The 20,416-nt window shown below is 43.7% G+C and overlaps 1 protein-coding gene across 4 annotated transcripts in view; it reads right to left on the reverse strand.

The window, feature by feature from the left end:
• Positions 1-1,471: 1,471 nt before the first annotated feature.
• Positions 1,472-20,416, reverse strand: part of KCTD15 (potassium channel tetramerization domain containing 15) — a 77,252-nt gene continuing 58,307 nt past the window's right edge. For all 4 annotated transcript variants that reach the window (XM_081962926.1, XM_081962927.1, XM_081962929.1 and 1 more), the window contains exon 5: positions 1,472-4,621. In XM_081962926.1, the coding sequence (XP_081819052.1) occupies positions 4,466-4,621 (156 nt within the window). In that variant the 3' untranslated portion in view covers positions 1,472-4,465. The remainder of the gene's footprint in view (positions 4,622-20,416) is intronic.

Here is a 20,416-nt window from a genome sequence, read left to right on the forward strand (position 1 = left end):
GAAAACACACTTGCACATGAAATTAGAAAAAAAAAACTACACTCTGTATCTTGAAGTCAGTTAGTCAAGCATTAGAGCAGGGGTGTCCAAACTTGGGAACTTTAAGACTTGTGGACTTCAACTCCCAGAATTCCCCAGCCAGCCATGCTGGCTGGGGAATTCTGGGAGTTGAAGTCCACAAGTCTTAAAGTTCCCAAGTTTGGACACCCCTGCATTAGAGGCTTTAAAGAGGAGGCATCCCATTCTAAGGATTGAGTGTTTCCATGTGTCCTTGTTTCACTACTGTTCTTCACCATATGCGTCATGGCTCACAAGTTTCCCATTTGCAGGAACCTTTGATGGAAGGATTTTCCCAAGAGGTTTGAAGCTGATTTACGTAAGTTGAAATGCCTCACAAATACCTACGTGGAAAGAGGGGAACGGAGGAGGGTAGGTGGGAAAGTCATGAGCAGACTTCTACTCTAGTCTAGTCTTTCAGGGATCACAGAAACAAGATTGTACTTTAATTGCTTCTCTTTCCTAAGAATTCCCCACAGGACGTCATTAAAAAAGGTGGCAACCACAATGGCATCGTCTATTTTTTCATGCCTGGTGGCGCGTGTCTTCTTGACCACGTTCTCTACGGACACACTTACTCAGTATTTTCAACAGGACATGTCATCTTGGTAATGAATCACACACAGCGATGGCATTTTGATTGTCACACAATTTGGCTACCCAAGGTTGCTTGCAGAAAAGGGCAAACATTTATCCAGAAGCCAGCTGAGTATTCTTCCCTGAAAGGTTTGGGATTTTTTTTTTCCTGTTGCTTATTTTTTAAAGAACAGAGACACGGTTGAGTGCAATAAAATGACGAATGCATCAGGGCTGAATGTATGTAGGTATAGCGGTCACTGCAGATCTAGGCAAAGAGCCTCACAGGTAAATGAATCAACCCGGATGGCAAAAACATTTCTAAACTGGAGTTAGGGAAAGATGAGGAATTTTTAACATGCCTGAGATTTTTCCACAAAGAAATGGCTTTGGAAGGTTGGACCCTCTTGGATGTTACCTAAATGTACTAGACTTCTAAGTGTTGTTTCAGCGGTTATGATGCTATTGCTAAAATAACACTAATTTAAAAAACTAGTCTAGTTACATGCACGGGATAAATACTCTGTGAGCCAAACTGAAAGATTGATGTATTTTTAAAAAATGGGGGTGGGGGAGATTTAGTAGAACTTAAGTTGTTTCTTGGTGCAAAAGATCCAATTAGATGAGGCACCATGAAGAGCAAGTCAATCAGATAAATGGGGATGGTGAATGAGGCACCATTCTTCTCTGTTTGAAGCGCACAACCCAGAAGGAATGTCTCAGGAGGGTTCATTTTGAATACTCAAATTCTGTTCTCAAACACTGAAATAAAATAACTTTCTGCTTATTTGGCTCTTGACTTTATGGGTATGTCGAACACCAAAAAATGGTAGATGGACACATTGCACGATCTGTTTTTATGAAGGGCAAGAGGAATGCCGAGAAGGTACAATATTAAGCATTTACAGTACAATACAATTTAATAGGTATCTTACATACAAAAGGGATGGCATTAAGACCTAAACATTTCATTTAGAAAAGATATTAAACTAACTTGATGGCACAAAATGTACTACGCAGCCATTTTTCTGCATAGATAACCCTCAACCAGTTGTTTTGGGGGACAGATGGAGAAATTCTCCTAACTTTTTTTTTTTTTTTTTGCTTAACAGCTCTCACTCAGTTTGATGAAAGTAGCGTACTTAAAAAAAAAAAACCTGTACTTTGAAAAAGAGAACTTTAGTGAAAAAGTGGTGTGTTGTGACGATTCTGTACTTGTTTAGTTCTGAGGTAGCTAAGGGATGCGTGTGTGTGTCTGTGTGTGTGTGTGTGAGAGAATGTCCCGTTTTTCTTGGTAGCCCTCTCCCAGATCTCTCTTCCCAGGTTCCTGGGGTCTCCATTATAGCCCAAAGGATCATGAAGGGGTCCTCCTGGCCTTTTTTAGTGACCTTCAGCACTATTCAGAGGGCAGCAAAACTGCAGGGAGAGCCTCTTGCAAAATGCAATGCATCGACTGCCATCATGTAGTTTTGACACTCCCCCCTTCCCGCCCATCACAGTTAACAAGTTTTGTCCTTAAATTGTTGGGAGAACCTTGCTTTACTCTGGTGAAATTCCTTCCTACCCACAAATGTGCTGGAGAATTTCTATTTGTAGCAATTCGATTATTACTCTTGCTGATGAAATGTGTGAAAAAGACTCTGGGTCAGTTCAAAATGGGCTTTTCTGCTCAGAGCAGCAGCTTTCTGGGATACCAAATTTCCTTAATGAAATTCTTCCCATGGGGAGCCACATTTTGGTATACATCTTTTTTCTTGAACTTCAAACAATTAGAGCGGTTCATCCATCTTAGCAGGTTTACTAATTCAAGAAAACTGCCTTTTTTCTCCTAAATGTTTTGAATTGGCAGTTTGATTTGCCCTCCAGGCTTAAACCAAGTATATGGCCTGCTGCAGCGGAGGCTCTTGGGAAATGCAGTTTTGAGGTTCTTGGCCAGATTAGCACCTTATCAGAACTATAATTCCCTGGGTTCCACATTAAACTGATAGAGAATGTCTGCATTCTCACTTAATACGCTGCTCAGGAGGCATCAGGGGTGGAGAGTTTCCCTTCCTTTTTTAAATCTTTTGAACAGAGCCTCATACTGGGACTTACTCGGAAACCTCAAAACACTTTGCACAACTGCAAGGTGCACACAACCTGATTTGCCATGCTGAGCAATAGATAATTGTGATTCAGTGCATTCTAGGAAGCGAAGCACTTACCTTGGCAAGGTGGGTGAATGGTGATTGGCCTGCGTCGGACTGAGCCGTGGGGTGGTGGTGGTGGTTAACGAACAAGTTTTAGCCTAATGTTTTAGCATGGGAACTTCAGATCCTGCCTATTCTTTTTGCTATCACTGTCACCCAATAAAAGTTCCTTCTGAAGTGCTACCTGTTTCAAGAATTCTGCTTTCTTGAGGGGACCGTTGTAAGACAAGCCGCCCTTCAAAGTCCTAAAGGCCATCAATATTTGAGCATGTAGCATGGCATATAAATGCTGCCCACCTCCTGCATGTTGACTTGGGCTTGGAGTCTTGAGTTTTGTGCAAACCGGTCACTCAGCGGGGCAAGAAAATAGTGCTAGCAATTACACTGTGTTCACCATCCCTCTTCCTGTGTGTTACATCCATTGGGTTTTGGGAAATGGCAGACCCAACAGGTCTGAAGTTCCTTGGGTCAGGAAGGATGCACTAACTGACCAATCAAGGCATACAACCAAGAGAGTAATTCATACAACACCAAATTATGGCACAGTATAAATGGGCAGATTTTTCTGGATCATCTGAACTGACATGACTGCTCAGAGATTGAAAACCAAGTTTATTTTCTCAAAGAATGCCGATGCCAAAGGATTTGTGAATGGAAGCAAAGTATTTAAAGTAGTTGCTCAAAAGAAAAAATGCATCACACTTTTGTGCCATTTAAAAAGATGACACACAGCATCCAATCAGTGTGGCATCATCCCTTTCCATGCGTCAAGGCAATATGGGGACTGAATTCAAATGAAGAATGAAAGGTGACTTGAGACACAATTTAGCCAGTTCCCGTTCTTAACGACAATGAAAACCAGCATACCTTAACTCGGGCTCACCTCAGGACCTACTTAAAGTTACACAATTTTGCAAAAGGACTTGATTTTGAAGCTCTTTTTGTTTAGAATTTGCAGCTGTGTGAGATGTGTATGCGCATGGGGGAAGGAGGACAGTAAAGATGTGGGGCTGGAAAAAATGAAATCAGGTTCAGCACCATAAGAGCGCTGGTCCCTTCCTGAACTGGCTCCTCTAGGACAGCTGTCGTAGAAAAATAAGCCATAATACAATGAATCCAAGGAATGGGCAAAGGATCGTGAGTAACAAATGGAGATAGGAAAGTAATGACTGACAGGCCAGGGACCGTACAGGGTTGAGGGAAGACGCTCAGCGTACCACCAGCTTCCTTCTGGCAGCTATCAAGATCTTGTCACATGCGTAGGACAGAGGACCTGTCCTCCGGAAAGCTGGTGGGCTTATTCCTTCAGTGAGACATACTTTAATTACATCAACTGGTCTTTTCCACCAAATTCAGTCCAGTTAGTTCTTTACAGAAGCATCACTACTTTCCATGGGCCAATACAATCCCACAAAATGCCAGGCTTCCAAGTGCACTGCGATGACTTGAGTGATAATACAAACACCTCTGTGTTGGGTCATCGTCCTTGCTTCCACGTGAGAGCCATGGCTGGCCATGCAACAGGGTTGCTTCGGAAACAGGCTGGCTGCTCCTGCATAATACTGTCCTGGGAGTCCTGAGTGTTTCCACCCAAGGGACCTTTGAAGACATCTACTGTCTCAAAGGAGGGAGGGAGTCCGTCCTTAATCCAGGGGTTCTTGCTTTATTCTGATGGTGGCATTGGGCTGTGGTCTCCTGTCTTCACGACACAGCACATATTCACTGAACTGGGAGGAATCTACGCCTCCCCCACAGGACGCTGCCACGTTGAACCCCTTCTGGAACAACCGTTCAAGAACCTGGAGATTTGGGGGGTGGGTGGGGGTGGAGAGAGAAATACAAAGAACAAGATTTCATACCCAATGCGCCCCTGGAAGATCCAAAGATGCTTTCCTGACTCCATACAGGCTACATTTTCTAATAAACAGGCAGAAATCAAAAAACAAAATTGCCACTTCAGGGTGTCTGAAACGGCCTGGCCCACATCCTTTGACAAGTCACAAATGGCTTATCAAATAAACCACGCGATATTACTGAAGGAACTTCATCTGTTTAGAATACATGTCTGATGCGAAGAGAATCCTGGATTCAACTGCAAGATTTCTTGGCTAAAAAGTTCATGCGTAGAATTTTAGGCAACAGATGATACCCTTAAGTCAACCTTGAACCTGGTGGGATTTGAACTGCCAAATTGCATGTAGACAGCAGTCAGCAGAAGTAGCCTGCACACTAACCACTGCGCCACCATGGCTCTGTTAATATTACTAAGGGATCCTAATGGAATCATCTACCTTGGGGGTATCAAACTCACGTCATCATGTGACATATTGTGACCTTTCCCCCCTTTGCTAAACCAGGGGTGGGTGTGGCCAGTGCGTGATGCATCCTGCCTGCGGGCCGTGAGTTTGACATCCCTCATCTACTACATCTTGTAGGGAATTTTGTCACCAGACCCTTCCGAGTCACCTTCTAAAGTACTGGTTTCAACCAATGATGACCTAAGAGACTTAAGGGTTGACTTCTGTACAGACCGCCAATCTCTATACGATCCTCTTCAAAATGCCTTCACTTTCCAAGTTCACTTTGTCAGGACTTCTCCTTGGTTAATCTCAAGCTATGCAACGTTATGTTTTGTTCTCTTCAGAAAGGAATCAAGTTCTTTCACTTTCTGAGTGGATTAATAATACCGTGTTTCCCCGAAAATACGACCTGTCCTGAAACTAACACCTTGCCACATTTTTTGCATCAGCAAAAAAATAAGCCCACCCCCGAAAATAAGCCCCTTGGACACCCCCCCCTCTGGCCAGGCAGAGCACCGCTCACCGACCTAGCGGTATCTCGAAGGCGCCAAGCTGCAGGAGCTGGGAGGGGGGGAAGGCGGTCATATTGCTTGGCGCCTTCGGGACATCGCTAGATTGGGGAGTGGCATTCTGCCTGGCCAGAGGGGGGAGTTGCCGGGCGGCTTCTCCCTTGCGAACTGGCTCCCGAAGAGCCGGGCACAGCCTCAGGGGCGAAGCAGCCATGAAGTGACCGCGCTCATGAGCAGCAGCCCGGCAAACCACCCCTCCAGCCGGGCAGAGCGCCATTCACTGACCTAGGGGGTATCCCTAAGGCGCAAAGGCACGTGGCACTCTGCCCCACTCCCCAGTTCCCGCGGCTTGGCACTTTCGGGATACCCCCTAGGTCAGCGATGGCGAACATTTTTTGGCTTATGTGCCATAAGTGGGGGGAGCACAGGGGGGTCGTGTGCGGGCGTGCCGCACCCATAATGCAATGCGTGACACCCAGTGCGCATGTGCGCACTACAGGCACGACACCCCATTTTTACATGCTTTTTTCGCCCTACCCAGGCTCCAGAGGCTTTATAGGAGCCTGGGGAGGGCAAAAAGAGCCTCCCCCACCCCCCCGGACGCCCTCCGGAGGCGTCAGGGAAGCCTCCAGACAGTCCCTGAAGCCTTCGGAGCACTCCAAACAATCTTCCGAGCAAACCAGAAGTGACTTCTGTCCAGAAGACTCTCTGTCCAGCAGCCGGCCCACAACCACAGAGTCCACAAGTCTTAAAGTTGCCAAGTTTGGACACCCCTGACCTATTGTTTCATACATATACCTCCTTATTTCATGATTATTGTTTTTAGAATATATACAACATATACATCTCTTGATTCCTGAATATATACCATCTCCTCTTGTTATATTTTCTATTCAATCATTATGCATTAATTTTACATCTCTTTTAGAGCCAATTATATCACCTTTTCCATATCTTATAATACTCTGTTTCCTCTCTATCACTTAGTCCCATCGTTAATTTATCCATTTCCGTGCATTCTAGCACCTTTTTTTATGATCTCCACGTTTGAGGGGATGGTTTTTTTGTTTCAAGTTTTGGGCGAATGAGATTTTGGCTGTGATAATTATATGAAGCATAATATATTGAATTTCTTTGCTTATACTTCCTTTTATTATTGCCAAAAGGCTTCATGTCAATTTTTTGTTCCATTACTTCCAATTTTTTTATTAAAGGGCCGGTCCTTTGCTGCTTCCAGGGTGGCCCCGTGGGCCGAATCTGGCCCCCGGGCCTTGAGTTTGACACCCCTGGTCTACATGCTCTTTTATGTAGATGATACATGATCAATGGTCAATGATCTTTCTCTTACCTCTTTGGCAAAACCCACCAATTGCTTTCTTGTTTCCCAGTGAGATTTGAATTATTTATTTCATTATTTAAAAAAGACTCTAAAGTAAATAATCCTAGATTCAACTGTCCCTAGTTCATTTTAAATTGTTAATCTTACGGTATTTCTGACCCACCATTTTGCGTTTAATTATGCTTAAGTCCTTATCTTTCTTGGCTTTTAGCTTTAGTCTTTCACCACGGTTGAAGGATCGCTCACTAGGTGGTATAATTGCTCTGTTGCTCTGTAGCTTTTGAAATACTTCTATTCCCAGGTGCTTTAGAAAGGAGGGATTGGGGGCAAAACCCTGCTGCTGAACAGGTTGCATTGAGGCAGTGAGCATGGAATTTCTCCAATGGCGCCCGGTGCTCTTACTCATGAGTTGCCTGCAGATCTCCCTAACAGGAATGGCCTTCTCCTGGCTTCTTGTCCAGAGAGGCTCCTCTCTCCTGGCTTGCTGCCCTGTCACTCTCTCCTCCTCCTCCTCCTCCTCAGCATCACCTCTGTTATTTGGAGATGCATCTCGTCTCCATTGTTCCCCACCCAGAAGTCTGAAAGGAATGCTGAACCAACGTTTGCTTATTAATCAAATTTATATGGCCACCCATCTCACCCAAAGTGACTCTGGATGGTGTACAATAATCCAGAAAAAACCCCAGTAAATAAATAAGACAATCATTGGCTAAAGCCATTATATAATAAGCATTAAACTATTTAAAAAGAATAAAAGCAAAGCTGAAACAGGAAAAGAGAGTAATAGATGGAGGGATGCAACCTTTACAAGGTCTTGAGGGACTTTCTGAAGCCGAGGTGAGGCAGGCAAGGCCTGAAATCCTCAGAGATATTAGGAACCTTCATTTTCTTTAGCTGTCCACCTCAAGCAAGTGACTCTGGGAAGGAGCAGTCAGAAAACGATTACAATATTACAATTGAATATATATGGCGGCTGAGTAAAAATGTCAGCATGGCCAGAAAACAGGGCACTCGTGGTCCCCAGACATGGACTTCAAAGAGCCAAGAGGCCATCTTTAATTCTGAGAGGAGAATGGTGGGGAGGGCAAGAACTGTGGCCAAGAAGGCAGGTCTCCGAGTTCCCACCAGTTGACATTCCTTGGTTGATGGAACCGGCAGCATTGGAGGTGGGCTCCTACCAGTTCAGCCGAACCGATAAGAACTTGGCGGCCTGGGTCGCTGGAACCGGCAGTGATCCAAGCCTGCCACGGCCCCAAACGGGTTCTCCTATGGGACCGCCATCTTGTTTTTCACACATACGAAATTTTCAGTGCAAAAATTTAATTTTTTTCATTTTTTAAGGCACAGACCTTTTTATTTGCAAATGCGCGTGAGCGAAGCGAGTGCGCCAGCGCAAAAAATTTTGAGGCACCGAACTGGCAGTGATGCCGACAGCAACCCACCCACGGGTAGCATGCCCGACTACCAGACTGGATTGGAGAGGTGGAAACCTCTGGGAGGAGATGCTTCCCTTACGCAATGCAGATCTAAGCCATGAAGGGCTTTAAAGGCGTGTCTCCGGGTGCAATTCAACCAGCAGAAACACAGGCATCCAATGCAGCTCTCACAGTGGTGTTACGTACGTTGAACCTACAACTCCCATGCAGCCACATTTTGTACCAGTTGAGGCTTCCAAATGCTTTTCAAAGGGCCACCCCACATAGAATGCATTGCAGTCACCCAACAAGAGGCCACAAACTATGATGGTGACAGGACCCACCAGTCCAGGAATGGACACAACTGGCACACTACCCAAAGGTGTGCTGTGGCTTTTCTAGCCACATCTGTCACCTGCCCTTCTAGCAGTGGTTATCTGCCTATCAAGATGAGGTGGAACAGTTGCTTTTGTGGTGTGGAGACAATAACTTGGTCCTTAACACCAATAAGACCAAGGAGCTTATAGTGCACTACAGAAGAAATAAATCAGACATCCAGTCCTTGCTTATCAATGGAGACCGAGTGGAGCAAGTGGCCAGTTTTAAGTTTCTGGGTGTTATCTTAAAAGAGGACCTGACCTGGGTCCCACCACTAACATTGCAGCACTGGTCAAAAGGGCCCAGCAGAGATTATACTACCTGAGACTTCTCAGGAAACAACAGCTGAATGAAAAACTGCTGTTGACCTTCTACCGCTGCACCATAGAGAGTATTCTAACTTACTGCACTTGTGTATGGTTTGACAATTGTACAGTGGCAGATAGAACAGCGCTCCAGAGGGTCAACACAATTGCCCAGAGGATCATTGGTTGCCCTCTCCCCTCCTTGGAAGAGCTTTATAGCTCAGGCTGTCTTAATGTTAGTTAATAAGGATTTAATAGCTGCCAGCTGATGTAAGGTTGTAAACTGTAATATGTAAGCTGATGCAATGAGAATGAGTCAGCAGAGTTACTGCCACTTTAAGAAGCTGTCCATTTAAAGGAGGCCATGAGGGCATGTCTCTCTCCTAGTGTATCTCTCTTGTCCTGTATCTCATTTCTCTCCTTGTGTACGTAGCTGAGTGGTAAGGTATTTATCTCCATGTATATGTATGTATATATCTGAATATAAACCACTATTAATTGTCTAAAGGCTCTGTGTGCTGTGTCTTGCTCCTGGGTTTATCTCATAATAATAGTCATGCTGCCAAAACTCTGACACTTAAAGATACATCTCATCTTGGGCACCCTTTTTTTGAACCATTACCATCCAGCAGACGGTACAGGACAATAAAAAGAAGGACAAATAGGCTGAAAAACAGCTTCTATCCCAGAGCAGGAACTATATTGAATTCTACAAGTATAGCGCATTATTAATGCAACATCGGGTTTTCAATTTTAATTACCGTATTTTTCAGAGTATAGGACACACCCTTTTCTCTCAAAAAAGAGGCTGAAATTCTGGGTGCGTCTTATATATCAAATATAGCATTTTTTGCCTCCCAAACTCCGTCCCCTTCACCAAAATGGCCGTGTAGAGCCTGTAGAAGGCTTTCAGGGAGTTCCTGGGGACTTGGGAAGGCAGAAATGAGTGAAAAACAGGCCGTTTTTTGCTCAATTGTGCTGCCCCCCCAGCCCCCAGGAGTACTCTATAAGCCTCCTATAGGCTATACATGCCTTTTTTTGAAAAAAAAAACAACAGGCCCGTTTTTGCAAAAACGGGGCATTTTTCACTTGTTTTGTGGGGGGGGGACCCCCCAGGAGCACTCTGCAAGCCTCCTAAAAGCTATTCAGGCCTTTTTTTTGGGGGGGGGGGGAAATGGGCTGTTTTGGGGAGGTTTGCAGAGTGCAAAAACGTTTTTTTTAAAATTTGCCTTAGTGTTTCTTATACTCCGAAAAATTCGGTATATAACATGTGAAGGATGTGTGTTTGTGTTTTTATTTTTATAGTTATAATGTACACTGAAGATGGCATTTAATTTCATAGTACGAGGTGGAATGACAATAAAGTAAAGTAAAGAAAACTAAACTATGTCCAGGAGGATCACCAGATTGCACACCAGGTTTCCATCCCATCGAGGACCAAAGTTTGAAGACCTTTGTCACTGGACAGTCCAGGTAGCAGAACCCACTCGGCCCTTGCTTGGGTTGAGTCAAAGCCCACTGTGCCCCACCCAGTAGGCACTGAGACAGAATAACTATGGCATTGCCCAGGCAGCTTGGAATAGAGAGGTAGAACTGAGTATCATCAGCATATGGATGATACCTTGCCTCAATCTTCTGGGTGACCTCACTCATAGGTCTCACATAGAGGTTCAATAGAAGAGAATCCATCTCTGAGGCACCTCACAAAATAGAGGCTGTGAGCTGGATCTCTCCTTCCCTTATCACTACTGACTGCAGAGAAAGGTGGAAAGCCAGCACCATGCAATGCCATCCATTGGTCCCAAACTCCTGAAGCCAGCTCAGGAGGACACCACGATGGATGGAATAATTAAACACTGCAACCAGACAAAACTCCTTGATGGCAGAAGCCATGGAAAACACGCAACAGGGACAGTAGTGATAGGCAAGTTTACAACTGGCTTAACAACTGCACTCAGTGGGTAGTCCTCACAATGGAAGGAAGCATGCAGTGGGGTACACCAAGTCAACACTTTTGAAGATAGTCTCAAGATTCAGAAAAACCTTGACAGAAATGAACCTGATCCAACAAAATTCTGATGGTGACTAAGTAAGGTTCTACACGTACACAAGAAACACCAGGACAGATATGGAATAGGTCTTCCTGACTAATGGTAGCAACCGTGAGAAACCATTTAAGTATGAGACACAGCGTGTTGTAGCTGCCAACAAAAACCCTAATACAGTCCTAGGCTGCATCAACAGTGCTTTATAGCGCACTGGTGAGACCACACTTGGAATACTGCATCCAGTTTCTGGTCACCACGATACCCAAAAAAATGTTGACACCCTAGAAAGAGTGCAGAGAAGAGCAACAAAGATGATTAGGGGACTGAAGGCTAAAACATATGAAGAACAGTTGCATGAATTGGGGAAAAGGACTATGGGTGACATGACAGCAGTCTCCAGTATCTGAGGGGTTGTCACACAGAAGGGAGGATCAAGCTATTCTTCAAAGCACCAGAAGGCAAGACAAGAATCAATGGTTGGAAACTAACCAAGAAGAGATCCAACCTAAAAATAAGGGGAGATTTCCTGACAGAACAATCGAACTGCTGGCCTTCAAAAGCTGCAAGGTGCTTAATCGCTACAGGTTTTCAAGAAGAGACTGTCCAGAATGGTATAAGATCTCCTGCCATGGGAAGGTGGTTGGAATAGAAGACTTCCAAGATCCTACACAACCCTTATTATTCTATGTTTTATATCTGCAGGAAAAATTGCTTGAAAAGGCAAAAGTTCCTTTAAGATGTCTTAGCCATGGATCAACCAAATGTTATGAAGTCATAGCAGCCAATGGGCAATAACCAAAAGGTTACTTTACATACTGTTGGAATACTTTTGTTAAAGCAATTCACCTTATTTCCCTGCTCTTTCAGACTCCAGCCCAGGACGAAACAGTAGAGATTGAATCTGAGAGTTTATCCAATGTGTTTTGGTCAAAAAGGAATTTCAATGCAGGTCTTCTGAACTGAGGCTACCAGAGGACTTTCTCCATGTTATTTTAGTTTTCTGGACTCGTTTAGAGTATAAATTACTCTGCAAAATACTTGGCTCCAAAGGGCCCAGGAGAGGAGCTAGGAGCTACATGATGCATCTTCGTCTTTCAGGATCTCCTAGCATATTATGCAGTGATAATTCTATAAGTTATTCCTAAATGACTACAGTGTGATTAAAGTCTTGCTTACAGCAAACCTCTGCAGAAAAGCCAAATATTAATCAAACAAACAAGCGCTCTGCAGGGCAGTTCAGTACATTATGGAGTAACGTTCTGTCTGGTAGTGATATTGATGCAACCTCTTAAGGAAAAGCAACGCCAGGGCTTCCGTCATAACCAAATGAGGCCGTGACTCATCATGAATATGCTATGTCGGAAGTGGGGGGACGGGGACAGTGAAAATGCCTGCAAACACATTTACTGGTGCAATTTGTCTTTTAGGGGTTTTCCTTGTTTCTGGGAGGGGGGGGAGGGAGGGAGAATATCTGCAATCAATACACATGGATTTGTCTTCCTTATGGTGCTGTCATTTCCATGAGATCTCAACACAGCTACATCCTCAATTTTATGTTGGCACCTGGTCCATGGCCCCCAAATCCGCAAAGGTCCTTCTCAACCCAGTTGCCTACTTCTTCCTCAGCTCCAACCTCCATTGCAGGGATCTCTAGGATGAGAGCTGTGCCAGGTAGCAAGGGGCCATCTCGAGTCAGGTTGGTCTAGTGCAGTGGTCGGCAAGCCGCGGCTCGCGAGCCACATGTGGCTCTTTACACATTTTACACTCTTCTGTGTGCCGGGCGCCCGCTCCCCTCCCTCCTCTCGGGCACTTCAAAACAAGCGCCCCTTTCCCTTTTTTCTTTTCGACCCACAATGATTAGGGAGGATCCTGAAGTCGGGCGGGAACGAGAAGCGAGGAGGCAGAAAAAGAAACGGAGGCTAAGGAGCTTCCCCCCGCCCCCTCCCAGCAAAAATCTAACCGGGGAGCCAGGCGGGCAGTAGCAAATTAGCCGATCACGCCGCGTGGGCAGTAGCAAATTAACCGATCACGCGGCGTGATTGGCTAATTTGCTACTGCCCGCCCGGCTCCCCAGTTAGATTTTTGCTGGGAGGGGGCGGGGGGGGAAGCTCTTTAGCCTCCGTTTCTTTTTCTCCCTCCTCGCTTCTTGGGGCTCCACCAATGGGGGAGCAAGGCCCGCCCAGCGCCAGGCTTTGGGCTAACACAGGGGTCTGCAAAGTTGGCTGTTTTAAGACTGTTGGACTTCAATTCTCAGAATTCTGGGAGTTGAAGTCCACCAGTCTTAAGAGCCAATTTTGCAGATCCCTGGGCTAATATGATTGATGCCCTTGGTGGACTTCAACTCTCAGAATTCTGGGAGTTGAAGTCCACAAGTCTTCAAGCTGTCAGGTTTGAAGACCCCTTGGGGTTTTTTTCCTAAAGGGTTAGGGATGCAAGGATCTTGTAACTTGACAGCTTTAAAACTTGCGTGCTTCAAATGCCAGAGTTTATTGAAACTAAAAGTGTACCATCCTATGTATTTTCGGTTTTAAAAATGTGGCTCTCAAAATAAATTTCAATCGTGGTTTTGGCGAGATTTGGCTCAGTTGAAAAAAAAGGTTGCCCACCACTGGTCTAGTGGTTAGGGCACCCGGGTCATGGCTGCATCTCTCCTATCCAAGCTTCATGAGCTGACAGCCTGACTTTAACAACAGGGGTGGAGGGCAGATTGGACTAAGGAAGAAGGGGGAGATGAATGCCCAGCTGAGCTTTGTGAGAAGGTCAACTAACGCTATGCAGAGCTGGAGACCCAGCGCCTGTTTCCTAAACAATACATAAGCACCTGATTGGACACTTGCAGACAACCGGGGAGGAAGGAGGGGAAGAGGAAAATTTACTTTGTATTGTTGGTGCAAGAAAAAACTGATTCTGTAACTATTTAAGCTTCAGTAAAATACCATATTTTTGGAGTATAAGACGGACCTTTTTCCCTCAAAAAAGAAGGTGAAAATTTGGGTGCGTCTTATCCACTGAATACAGCATTTTTGGCCTCCCGAAGCCCTGCCCCCTTTGCAAAAATGGACGTGCAGAGGTTTGGGAGGCTTCCAAAGTGCTCCTGAGGGCTGTGGAGAACAAAAACGAGCGAAAAGCGGGTTGTTTTTTGGGGAGCCCAGCCCCCAGGAGCACTCTACAAGCCTCCCAAACTCTCTGCATGCCCCCCCCCCTTTTTGGCAAAAAATGAGGCGTGCAGAGTGCAAAAACTTTGTTTTAAAAATTTACCTCTTCAAAAACATGGTGCGTCTTATACTCTGGTGTGTCTTATAGTCCGAAAAATACGGTAAACTCTCAGCAAAAGCAAATGGCTAGGATTCTTTCTTTGCTAGAAGACTGATTAGGACAATTGAGAACAGGCTAGAAAGCAAAAAATGTAAGTTCTAGTCCTGCCTTAGGCATGAAAGCCAGCTGGAGGACTTCGGGCCAGTCATCAGGATTGAGGTGGGGGGAGAGAGGGGGGGAATAGGAGGAGGAAGGTGTGCTGGGACTCTTCATCGTCTTCATTCATTTGTAAAATAATAGAGGTGGGGTATAAATAAACAAACAAATAAAATATCTCCAGTCATTTGCAGATTGGGAAAGATTGAAGGCGAACGAGGTCCAGGAAGAAGAAGAACCTCATGGCTTCAAAATCTAAGGGGCTGCTTTGGACAAAATCCAGCAGCGCTTTTTCGTGCGGCTATTGATCAAAATAGGGTCCCAACGTCTGATAACGGACATGGCGCAAGAAGAAGAAGAAGTCGTTGCAGGGTCACTTGCATGAGGCTGCTGAGCGGTGGATTCTGGGGTCAAGATCTGATTCAAGAGTGGTTGTGCATAGAATTTGAAAAGCCTTCTTGGAAGGCTGACCCTGGGCTCCTTCTCCCCTGACATCCTCAGTGCCACTTAACGAGAGGCCTTTCTTTGTGACTTGGGAGTCAATGAGCCAGGACATAACAGGAGCACATGCCTTTTGCAGGGCTCCCCCAACCCAAATTTGCATAATGCTGCTTGCTTACAACTCCTCTCAGCCTTATCTATGGAAGGAGCACATTGTCAGCTCTGTCATCTTCAGCTTCTTCACTTGCTGTCTTCACATCCTGTCATAAATCGCATTGGGGGGGGGAGGAATTTGGGGCAGTAACATGGGCAGGAGGGGAGACACGTTGACAAGAAGCAGGGGTGCCAAACCAGCCTCCAAGATAGGGGTGAAATCCAGCAGCTTCTGGAGAAACGGTAGCAGAAATTTTGAGTAGTTCAGAGAACTGGCAAATACCACCAGTGGCTGGCCCCAGTGTGGGGAGGGAATGGGATTTTGCAGTATCCTTCCCCTGCCTCGCCCACCAAGCCACGCCCACAACCAGTAGTAAAAAAAAATTGAATTTCACCACTGCTCCAAGGACACCTGGCCTGGGAAACTTGAAGTGAGAAGGGCCAAACATTTGAATCGTTCTCCAAACATCCAAAAGGCATCCTATTGGACACTCATGGACTGGTCAAGGGGGGGAGTGTCAGAGAAAGCGGGGGGAGTGTAACCTTTACATGGGAATATTCAGATCTAGCTTTACTTTCACCACTTAACTTTAGTAAAAGAATCTATCATTTCAACCAAATGGAGTCGAGGGTCTTTCTTTCCTAAATGTCTAAGTTGGTGCTGTTCTGACACATATTTCCTGGTTGAGGAAAGCTATACGAACTCATCTGACTATTCAAGGGGGCAAATTAATAGGAAGTCACAACAAACGTATCGTCCCATACTGGCAGAAAAGTGTGGTGCCTGGCGGTCACTGTTGAGACTTCATAACAATATTATTCTAAGTTTAAAAACAAGAAAACCAACCCAGAATGGCAAGGCGGGGAAGAGATGAAATGCAATTGAAAGAAAAGGAAGAACTCCAATGCCCTTATGTTAATTAACCCTTATGTGATAAATATAAAAGAGTGATCCCCAATCTTTCCAGCTTGGCGGACTAGTCCCAGGTGTGTGTGTGTGTGTGTGTGTGTAAAGAAGAGGGGATGGTTTTGTGCAAGTGGCAGGTGCACAGGCTTGCAGGTGCAGCTTCATTTGTGCAAGAGGTGGGTGCATGCGTCCACCACTCGCACAAATTGAGCTTTACACATTCATGGCTGCCACTCATGTAAGTGGAGCTGCATCCACATGCAACCAGGTAGTGGGCTGCGGCCTGGGAGTTGGGGACCCCTGATATAAGAGACTATTTGTAAGACCATCAGAGGCCATTGTGAATGGTTGCATGATGGAAGCCAAGAATTCAGGAGGGGTCTTTTCTACTCATACTGGTGACTGGGCTCTTAATGCCCCTTATTCATTTCCGTATTGGCAGCAATTCTTTGATAAGCAATAGGTATATGCATGCATTTCCAATGGAAATCAACTTTGTGGCCCACCAGAAGGAGAGTAGATACCCACTCACCTGATGCAATTATTTTTTAATAACCTGAATTGAAGGAGTAGAAAGACCCTAACACGTGTTTTCCTGATATATCCAATCAAGTTCCTAAAGGACTACTACTGTTATCAGGAAAACCTGTTTTATAAAACTGGTCTTTGACCGTAATAAAGATATATTTTTATTATACTTTATTCATTAAACCTGAAACTCAGCCAACTGAACATTCAAAAATGCATCACAAATACCAGTGACTGGTACTAATGGTTGATACGGTTTGCTGCCAGCATCCTAGGTATCAACCAAGGACCTTCTTAAAATATAAGATATTCCGAGTAGCGCAGTTTTTTGCAGTTCCACTGGTGTTATTGCAGGAAGCTGCAATTTGTGGATGTATCTTGTAAAATTCTTGGACATGGTGCCAAGTGCCCCGATGACAATGGGTATCACTGTGACATGCTTCATCCATAGCCGTGTAGTTTCGATGGTCAGGTCGCAATATTATTATTATTATTTATAAAACAAATTTTCCTGATAACAGTAGTAGTGTTATGATTTTGTTAGTCAAAAATATATATATAAATGATATAAAAGTTAATGACTATTGGGGTTATTATATCTGGGTCAGCTTGTTGTATATATTTCAGGGGGGAAATGAATGCACTAATTTGGGAAAAAATGTTAATGGACTTTGGAATAAGCTTGTGACAATTCCTAGTTTAAGAATTATATGACATTTTTCTATGTGCTAAATTGGAAGTCAATATTCTGTATGCATGGAGATTTTACAGTAATTAAACCATATAAATCAGGGGTCTCCAACCTTGGCAACTTTAAGCCTGGAGGACTTCAACTCCCAGAATTCCCCAGCCAGCAAGCTTGCCAAGTTGCCAAGGTTGGAGACCCCTGGTATAAATGATCCTGGGGAGACGGAGATCCTGGGAGCTTAACATCTTTAGTTCTGGGAGGGTTGTACTGCCTCCAAGTGATCCTGGGAGCCACCTGGGAGTCCCTCCCGGACTCTTGATTCCTACTCAAAGAGCAGGCAGTCATCTTGGCTACAAAAGCCTTTGTGCCACTTCCCCTTGTGCACCATTTGTGCCCTTCCTGGATCCAGAGTCCCTCTGTTCAGGCACTCAGACCCTAAACCTCATCTATACAAACATTTTGATTAAATAAAACAACATTTAAAGTGTGACACCAAACTTTTAAATGCTGACTCAATGGTTCCTGAAACTGAATGTTTCTTTGATCAAGATAAATCTTTCAAACATTGCTAAAACTCAGAATTGTTATTATTGTTATGGGAAATAAAAGACACTTTCAAATCCACGGAAACCAGGAAGCCCTCCAGCTAAGTTGGCTTTCCTGGGCAGCTGGATATCATATCCTTGGAGTCTTTTGCTGCTCGTTTGTTGGAGCTGAGTAATCAAGGTTTTTTCCCTCTCTTTCATTAACTTTAAAGCTGGGGAAGGTTAGGGTTAATTTTGCAGAGTGTACAATTGATCACTGAAGTCTATTTGTCAAATATGCCTCCAAAAATTGCCACAGCAGCTCTGGCAATGAGGCTTAAACCCTTTGCCAATGAATCCGTTTGGATCTTTGCAGTAATAAAACGGTGAGAATTAGCCTATTAACTGATATTTGAGATGTAAATTGAGTTGGCAATGACGACTTCACCGTGTATGAAAAAATATATTTTGCTACGATGCAGGTTGAATTCTTGAAATATATTTTGAGCTGGATTATCTTTTGTTATTATTAGTAGTACAATATATCTCAATCCTTCAAATTATAAAAATACTGTATTTCGTCACATTGTATGTCAGGGGTGTCCAAACTTGGCAACTTTAAGACTTGTGGACTTCAACTCTCAGAATTCCCCAGCCAGCAGAGCTGGCTGGGGAATTCTGGGAATTGAAGTCCACAAGTCTTAAAGTTGGCTGGGGAATTCTGGGAGTTGAAGTCCTCAAGTCTTAAAGTTGCCAAGTTTGGACACCCCTGTTGTATGTTGTCTTAAGGAACTTGCCAAGGAAATTATTTGTGTTTCATTAGATTTGGTTTTAGAACACTGGTCTGTTTTACTAATCAATCAAATGATATTTTGTGTATAAAGGTGTTTTTAGGGTCTTTAGAGCATGCAGTCTTTAGAATCTCCTTGATAATTAAGATTCTTGACTTCAATTTGTAGATATTGTACATTTGTTGAAGAAATTATCAGGTTAACTGAAATAAGCCAGTTGGATCGAACATACTGTATCTCTAGACATTTATAAAAATGGAATTTTCTTACCCAAATTTATTCTGTAAAACATCCTAGAATAATTATTCACACAAAGATATATTTGTGCAGAGGCACAATTCTAGCCAGACAGGCTGCAACTTACATTGGGAAAATCTGGGGACTAAAATTTGATCTTTGTTCACATGAAAAATTTCTTTGGACTAATCTTAACTTTAAAAATTTAAGGCAAATATGTATCTATTTACACACACACATTAATAAATTATATGATTCAGACCAGTTTATGTATCATTTCTTCAAAAAATATAACGTAGTGCAAGTAGAATTTAGATGTTCTAAAATGACTGTGTATTCAACTGAAACCTTTTCAATTTAGATCTAACACATTAGCAACTTCTGAAATCTCTTAATTTCTTGTCGAGCTGAAAAGCATTGTAAAAGATTATAAATCTGCAGGTGAAGTGAACAGACTTCCAATAATTTGCAAAAATCTGAAATGAAGAATTCAGCAACTTGATGCTTTTGCACTTTAAATATTGCTAAATAAATTTCTTATTATCTCCAGATAAAATTAACTCATCAAATGCTTTATTGGACACCTTGGCAAATGCTCAAGAAGATTTGAATGTCAACCTTTTCATGTTGAAGCTGTAACACAGGGGTGTCCAAATTTGGCAACTTTAAGACTTGTGGACTTCAACTCCCAGAATTCCCCAGCCAGCTCTGCTGGCTGGGGAATTCTGGGAGTTGAAGTCCACAAGTCTTAAAGTTGCCAAGTTTGGACACCCCTGCTGTAACATATTTAGGTGCACATACTATTTAGGGATTCCTTGTTGTTGTTCCACTGTCAAGACAACCCAGCTGAACCAGATATTTGGCTTAGATCTTTGCAATCCAAGATCAGTTATTATACCATACTGGCCTCCATCCCATCAGTTGTGGGTAGAACTGGGAAAAAAAAAACGAAGCCTTTATTTACCTTGCTAAACCTGGCTTGGGATTTTCACATGGGAAAACACTCCCGAGTTTCATTACTACCAATGAAAGCACTTTTGCAAGAACTAATAGACTGATTTCAGGGATGAGATGCTGCACTCTGATTGTTACTCCCTAAAGGCAGTTGTCCCCCAGGGTTGGCCACTGACATTTGCTGGCAAAATGGCTCATTTGTGGAGTCATTGTGTTTTTTGTATTATTTTTCAAAAATAAGAATAGGAAAGGAGGTAGGAGATTCCTGGAAGCCACCTGCTGCCAGGACTCCTTTTTAAAAAAATGGCCCCAACGATATGATTCAGATTGGGCAGCAAAATGACTGAATGACAGTGGTGGGATTCTTGGTGAAGGAGTGGGTAGATTAAAGGTGAGATTGGGAATAATGAAGATTAATGAAAAGTAATTTAGCTGCTTCCACAGTTCTTAACTTTATATGTTTGCATTGCTGCTATAGCCCACAGATCTGCTGTAGCTAACTCAATTGTTCCTGATGGGGAAAGCATGGCTGTTATAAAACAAAAAAAATATGCTTTTAATTCACTTCCTTTTCAGTTGTTTGAAAGTAGCCTGTTTTGGCAATTTGTCTGCATTTGGAGAGGTTTTTTTTCCGCAATTTTTTTTATTTTTTATTTTCAAAACAAA

Source organism: Natrix helvetica (assembly GCF_964273705.1).
Source record: "Natrix helvetica genome assembly, chromosome: 10".
NCBI classification, from domain to species: domain Eukaryota; kingdom Metazoa; phylum Chordata; class Lepidosauria; order Squamata; family Natricidae; genus Natrix; species Natrix helvetica.